General features: G+C 48.7%; 1 protein-coding gene across 1 annotated transcript; it reads right to left on the reverse strand.

Annotated features, from left to right (window-relative positions):
• Positions 1 to 716: 716 nt before the first annotated feature.
• On the reverse strand, positions 717 to 3,266 carry LOC103627089 (probable protein phosphatase 2C 12). Its single transcript, XM_008647414.3, has 3 exons — positions 2,777 to 3,266; positions 1,574 to 2,051; positions 717 to 1,479 (listed from the first exon to the last, which is right to left on the reverse strand). Exons 1-3 carry the CDS (start codon positions 2,981 to 2,983, stop codon positions 1,031 to 1,033), a joined length of 1,134 nt encoding a protein of 377 aa, XP_008645636.1. The 5' UTR covers positions 2,984 to 3,266; the 3' UTR covers positions 717 to 1,030.
• Between the last annotated feature and the right edge of the window lie 4,603 nt (positions 3,267 to 7,869).

Here is a 7,869-nt window from a genome sequence, read left to right on the forward strand (position 1 = left end):
GCTCTGTCGACTGGAGGGCGTGCGTCAGGATAAAGGTGTCAGGCCACCTTTGCATTAAATGCCCCTGCGATTTGGTCGGTTGGCGTGGCGATTTGGTCTAGGTTGCTTCTTGGTGAAGACTGGGCCTCGGGCGAGCCGAAGGTGTGTCCGTTGCTGGAGGGGGGCCTCGGACGAGACGTAGATCCTCCGGGGTCGGCTGTCCTTGCCCGAGGCTGGGCTCGGGCGAGGCGTGATCGCGTCCCTCGAATGGACCGATCCTTGACTTAGTCGCACCCATCAGGCCTTTGCAGCTTTGTGCTGATGGGGGTTACCAGCTGAGATTTAGGAGTCTTGAGGGTACCCCTAATTAGGGTCCCCGACAGATATATAACCGCAGTAGCAAACCACGGACAACTGGCTAGTATATTAAAAGAACTGCAGGTTCAATAGGTTGATCCGGGACATGATTGAATTCTAGATCTGCTGTTGGGGGCATATTTTTTTGATCATCAGATCTTCAAAGTTATGCTTCGAACATAATTTATTTTAGAATATCGCATTCATAGCTACAAAACCAGTAGTACAAGCATTTTCGAATACGAATCAGGTCGTATAGCTTCATATACCTGTATACTTATTGTTTCACCAAATGGCAATCAAAATATGCCAGCTTTGACTTTTAAAAACCAAAATACTTTTTAATGGAGGAGTAACATTTATATCGACAAAAAAAGGCACTTGGACTGGTAACTCTTCTTCAACCGGTAACAATTTACATGCCACACAGAGTACAAACGGCGTTCCTGCCAGCCATTCGCTTCGTCCGACACCATAACATGCAAGGTCAGCTGGTCACCGATCAGGAGTCAAAACTCAAAACTGAGAATTAAACGACTTTTTTCTCTCCTCGCAAAAACATCAGAGCTTAATTAACACTATGTTACAGCACTTAATTACACTCCCAGTACATTAGCTGCCGTTATGGATCGCCGTCCGCAGGCTTATCGTCGGAGCGAGCTTCGTCCGCCGTCCGCCCCGGCTAGCACTAGCACTAGCGGCTAGCGGCCGCCTTGGCCCTGGCCGCGGCGACGCTGCTGGCCCAGTCCTGGTCCCGCAGGAAGAGGCAGACGGCGGAGCAGTCGTCGACGCGGGACGTCGGGTACCTGGTCCGCCAGCGCTGCGCCGCGGCCTCGGCGACGGCCTTGGACGCGTGCTGCTTCCGCGGCGTGGCGCAGACGATGGACACGACCTCCTCGTTGCTGAGCACGTCCCACACGCCGTCCGTGGCCAGGATGATGAACAGGTCCCCCGGCGCGACGCGGCGGTGCGTCACCTCCGGCTCCGACACCACGCCGTGGCGCTTGAGGCGGTAGTCGCCCAGAGAGCGCGCCATGGCGAGGCCCGGGCAGTCCTCGTCGGGAAGCCACACGCGCAGCACCGACGGCTCGTCCTTGAGCGCGAACACGCGGCCGTTGCAGCGCTTGATACGCTCAGCCTCCTCTGCGTAGTGCATGATACGGTTTAGTTATCCATCCGCTAGGGAGTAGGGATACGATCCAATCATCCGACGATCGACTATGACGGACACACTCACGGGGCACGTTGGGCTTCTGGTCGGTGGTGAGCTGCACGGCCTTGAGGTAGCCCGTGTCCGACATGGTCGCCAGCACGGCCCTGGAGTCGCCGAGGTTGGCGACGATGAGGTCCTTCCCCTGCTTGATGGCGCACACGGCGGTGGTGCCGCTGAAGTTGCAGTCCACGTTGGCCTGGAGCTTGAGCTCCTTGTCCATGGCCTCGAACGCGTTGGCGCAGGCCTCCCGCCACTCCTCCAGCAGCTGCGCCGGCGCCGGCGACGACTGCCCGCTGCCGTCCGTGGACGACGCCGACGCCGACGCCGACGCGTCGCTGAAGGCCGGATCATCGTCGTCGTCGTCGGAGCCCATGAGGAGCGCGTTCCGGTGGCTCAGGATCATGAACGGGAGGTAGTCCCTCACCAGCTTGCTGATGAACTGCCCGCACCGGCCGTGCCCGTCGAACACGCCGCAGAACACGCCGTCCTCCATGCCGAATCCCTGGAGACGTGGAGCGCACGGTGGGCGTCAGAATCGTGGTCCGAACCGAATAGCTTGATTACACGCATTCAGATTGCATGGACTCGAGCAACAAGCCGACAGCTTGTGATGAATATCAAATGATAGCATCAGTGGCCATCGTTGACAATTGAGCCCAAACGGCAGATGAGACTGGTTGGTTCTTGGGGGAATTTTAAAAAAAGGGTCTGAAAATAAAGGGGGCAAGAACAGGGAACTAATGATAATTCTGATCTGTTCCGCTGTCGTAGCAAACCAAAACCGCGAGGAAATCCGTAGGACGACGAAACTCGTTTCCGTGGTTTGGAAAGTGAACCATCACGATTTCCCCCCCGCTGTATGGTGAATTGGTTGTGGTGGGGTGGCAGCTGTGTACGTATGTCCTGATAATAATTGCAGAATACAGAGGACAGTTCCTGGAATTTCATGACCTCCCACCACGTCAAAGTCCCTTGCAAGGACAGAGTACCCAGGAGGAAAAAAAACTAGTGGTTTTCCTCTGCAAGAGACTATACGGAGCAGTGCAGTACAGTCGGTGGAGTACCAAACAAAATCTGTATCAGTACAGATCTACATCTACCAGCGCTGTGTAGCAAAATAAATAAACAAACAGATATAGGAGAGAAGAAGAAGAAGAAAAAGCTGAGACATCGAGAGAATTCCTCGGGCAAGGCAGCAGCAGGAGGGGTGGTGGTGCGAGCGCGGACCTGGCAGAGTATGACGGCGTCCTGGTTGGGCCCCTTCTTGCCCTTCTGCGAGAAGAGGGAGGCCACCTTGCGGGATGCCGCCGCGCGGGCGCCACGGCCGTCCTCGCCTTCTCCCCCGCCGCCCTGCTCGTCCATCACGTACACCACGTTCTCGTCGGAGTCCTGCTCCTCCTGCCGCACGCGCTTGGACGAGGCGCAGATCCCCATACCGACCGAGGCTCGCTCAACGGGCCTCCCCGCCCTCCTCTGCCCCGGCGGGAGAAAGAACAGAGCAGCAGAGAGGCAGAGAGCGGTGGTGGCAGGCGGCAGACGCGCTCAAGTTCAGCGAACGATGGCGGCGAATTGCAGGAAACGAGGGGTGGGCGGGTGGGTGGAAAAGGGGGCCGGTACGCAGCCGGATGCGCCGCGCCGGCCGCGGCATTTTAAAGGGAACTAAAAACAAACAGTGCAAAATAGTGGGTGGATTCCGCGGTGGCATGGTGGTTTGTGTGGGTGGGTTCGAGTGTGATGACATTGACCAAGTTTTTGGCGTCGTTTAATATCGTCTTTGCCCCGTCACTGTGAACCCGACCCACGGAGCTAGCGCGACCGAAATGCTCGTGGCTCTTGGATTGATCGGCTCGTTCGATTTCTTTTACAAGCTAAGCTGACATTTTAGTTTGATTCGTTAACAAGCTAGCTCGATTTGTTAACGACTCATCTCGCCAGCTAAACGAGTTATCATATCTCAGCAAAATAAAATCATATGCATATTATTTACGTAACAGTTGATGAACATGTTATATGTATGTTGGGTGTCTATGGCCTAGAAGTTAAACTAATGATTAATGAGCTGTTTTTATGTGTTAAATTGCTTTATGCGAATATAAGTGTGGGTTAGTGAATTGATGAGTTATGAGTTGTGTTAATTTGGTGTTACATTGTTAAGGTACAGGTACGTGAAACTATAAAAATAATTACTATTTTATATTGTTAAATTAGTTTAAAATTAACTAGAAATTGATTATTATATATATATATTATTTTCTGCTTAGCTCAACGAGCCGAGCTGACTTTATGTCTCGTTAGCTTAACGAATCGAGCTGGTTCGATATTTAGCTCTACATGAAGCCGCGCTATGCTCATTTCATTTGCTTCTATTTTTAAAAATAAATTAAGAGAGGAAAATGAAAATCTCTTTCAACCCTTGCTTTGGTTAATAATGCGGGCAGCGGAAGAAATAAAAAAAATGAAATGTATACGTGCGGCTCGCTTGGATTGAGAGGCCGGCGTCATGCGAACGTATTGTTTTTGCAGGTCCACAGTTCCACTACAGTACATCTGTGACTCCGTCAGGGCGTACATACGGTATCCTCTACAGATGTCCAAACCGGCCACCCAGCACAGATCCGGTCCGAACCTGTTTCAACTCGGTACAAATAGTGCCGGGCCAGACACGACCCGTTGAAGCTCCGGATCAGGTCGTGCTGGCCCACGTACCTAGGGACATGTTCAAACCCGGCACACGTAGGTATAAATCGTGTCGGGCCGGCCCGTTTATCCGGTGGGCCTGAACGTATCGGGCCGGCCACTGGCCCAAACCAATAGATAATCACAGAATTAAATACATGTAAATACCAGATTCTCACAGAATTAATACCAGATTCACACAGAATTAACCACAGGATTCACACAGAATTAATCACACAAGAAATAACAGTTGGTTCACAGGATATTACACAAACACAGATATGAAATGACTAATAGGAGCTGTTAGTGCAATGGTCGCCTCATTAAAAACCTTCTTAGGTAAAAACTCACACCTCGTGAGAAAACCCTAAGAAGGAAAAAAGAGTGCAGCCCAGCTCCTAAGTTTATAAATCATTACAGTCCATTACAGTGTACAGATCATTAGTTCAATACAACTCATAAGACATAAGACCAGTAGGTTGCAAGACTAAGCATTTTCATCATCCCTAGCTGATTGTGTTGCTGGATCATCAAGCCATAGGTTGTCGTGCTCAGCTTCAAGTTCTTTTATGTCTTCCTCCACACTGTGTTGCAGGTGAGCATCAGCAAGTTCCCAATCTTTGATGCAAGATAATATCTCTACCATATCAGGAGCTAGACGACGTCGACACTCTTCAATTACCCTGCCAGCAAGACTAAAGGTAGACTCTGAGGAAATAGTAGAAGCTGGCACTGTCAAGACATCTTTAGCTAGTAGTGAAAGAATAGGATAAGTTAACTTATGCTGATGCCACCAAGAAAGGACATTGAAGTCCTCATCAAACTCATTGATAGTATCACTGTCTAAGTAAGAAGCTAACTCAGAGGTAGATGCAACATTAGAGATAGCTTGAGGGGTTGAAGAAGAAGAACCTGATCTCCTTCCCAGAGGAGTAGAGAACTCACCATCAAGGTCATCATCACCATAAATGTCATCCCATGCCATTTTTTTCTTACCAGATAAGTGAGATGATGGTTGGTGGGCACCACGCATGCGTGTGTCACCAAATTTGGTCTCATACAACTGAAATACCTTGGCTAGCTTAGTACGAACATCAAATGGAAGCCTAGAGTAATCAGTACCAGTTAAACTAGATAACTTGGTAAGGACTTTGTTAAAACCCCTCATTTTAACTCTAGGATCCAAAATAAATGCAACTGCATATAAAATTGGAATGTCTCTCTAGTACTTCAAGAATTTATCTTTCATAGGAACAACAACACATCTTAGCAATATATCATTCTCAAATGCATTTAGATGTCTAGCTATCCTTAGAATGTGATGCAACACTAAAGTAGCAGTTGGATAGTACACACCAGACAATGTAACAGTTGATTCATAAAATAATTCTAAGAAAGATAACACTTTTTCAGCAATTGCCCAATGGTTATCAGTGAGTAAAGGAGTCCCATCTTCATTCAAAGGATGATACTGGGTTTTGATAAAAACAGAGAAGGTAGACTTGTGTGGTAACAAGTGTTTAATCATTAAATAGGTAGAGTTTCATCTAACATCCATGTCAACACCAAATTTACGAGGGCGAATAGCCATACTCATACAATAGCTTTTGTATGCAGCTATACGTTGGTTAGATGCATTTAAAAATGTTATAGCAGTTCTAAAGTCATCAAGATATGTTCTGATAGGATCCAAACCAGCTTTAACAATTAGATTAATAACATGACATGAACAACGTTGATGCAATAACATAGTAGACAATTCATCATCAGATGCATCAGTACCAAGGCTACTATCAAGAACATGTACACCAAGGTAACCACACAAGAAAGGTCTTAGAAATTTCATGGCAACATTATTTGAGGAAGCATTATCCAAAGTTATAGCAAACACTTTTCAGTTAAACTATACTCATCAATAACAGTAGCTACAAGATTAGCAATGTTAACACCACTATGCTTACCATCAATGAGCCTAAGTGCAAGCAATCTTTTTTCTAATTCCCACTTAGAATTAACAAAATGAGCTACTACGCTTAAGTAATCCTCCTTTGTCTTGCCAGACCAAATATCAGAAGTAAGACAAACAGAACCAACATCATTTTTAAAAGTTCCAATTAAGTTCACCATACGTTCAATATAAAATTTAACCATGTCCCTGGCAGTGGTCTGTCTAGAAACATGCACAAATCTAGGGTTATGAGAACGATTGATATAACATTGAAAAGCAGGAGTAGAACCATGCCATAAAGGAAGGTCATCCCTAGCAATCAAACGACATAGTTCAGTCCTAGCAATAGAAGCAGAGTACTCCCAACGTTGCAAAGTACCGTCAGCATTGTACTTAAGCACAGATTGGACTTGCCCAGAGTGTTCATGTGCTTTCTTAGCAGGGCAATTATGACGAAGCAAATGACCAGTACCACAAGTAGAACGAGCAGTAAGAGTTTGCTTACAGTGCTTGCAACGAGCAGCATACCTGACTTTTTTACCATTCACAATCTTAGTCAATTCATCAAAGTCATTCCAGCACTTGGACCTTTTCTTTGAGTGCGAGTTGCTTCCACCAGCATCAGGATCAGGGACTAACTCTGGCAGGCTTGTGGAGCATTGCCAGTCCCTACTGCAGAGCCAGCGACAGTATCGATATGAATAGGATCTCCATGGGTCTCATTCTCACCGAAACCAATGAAGAACCTAGCATCCTCAACCTCATTATAGTCCTCGAGCCTGCGGTCCTCCTCCTCTGCAGCCGCGTCAAGGTCCATGAGCCTGACGGCTACAACGGACACAAGCCTGACGGCTAGGAGGTTTAACGGCTACAACGTACAGTCGGCTCCGTCTACCTCAACGGCTACAAGGTTCAAAGCAACAAAATGGAATTAAATGTACATCTAACTATCCACACGATTACAAGAATTAAATGGCTAAAATTAAACATACCTTTCCAAGCCGGAGCACCAAAGACGACGGAACGGAGCCGAGGTCCAAGGAGCAGTCGAGCAGAGCGACCAGCAACAGCAAGCAAGGACCAGCTGAGCACCAGAGAAAGTCGGACATCCGGACAAGTTAGAAGGAGGACGAGAATGGGAGGAAAATGAAAACAAAACAAAAATATAGATGTCCAAGCAGCCAGTAGGGGCACTACTGCACCAGTGAGCCAGTGACCATACAAGGCGCGGAGCCGCGGACCACCGGACCGGAGACAGAGAAGAATCAGTAAGGGAATCACGCACCCGCACCGGCAGTGTCCAGCTGTCAAGCTACAACTTAATCCGAGGAGGCGAGGAGCACCAGCCGACCAGCGAGGAGCACCAACGATGAATGAGCATCACCAATTACTAGATCCGAATGGGATTAGGGTTAGGGTATCACCAATCACCAGATCCGAATGGGATTAGGGTTAGGAACAGGGAGACATAGGGAGGGAGGAGAGGGAGTCAGGGAGCACCAGAGACGTCGGAGGTGGCGAGCCGTCGGCCGTCGACGGTGGGAGGAGGCACCAAGGCGACGGCGAGCCACGGGCAGAGCTATTGGGACCGGGAGCAAGAAAATCGCCAAGCACAGCCGGGATCGGGACTCGGGAGATGGGGCGGTCAAATTGGGTGCGGTGGCCTGGGCGGTACGCGGTACACGGGATTAGGTCA

Source organism: Zea mays, chromosome 5 (genome assembly GCF_902167145.1).
Source record: "Zea mays cultivar B73 chromosome 5, Zm-B73-REFERENCE-NAM-5.0, whole genome shotgun sequence".
Classification (NCBI taxonomy): domain Eukaryota; kingdom Viridiplantae; phylum Streptophyta; class Magnoliopsida; order Poales; family Poaceae; genus Zea; species Zea mays.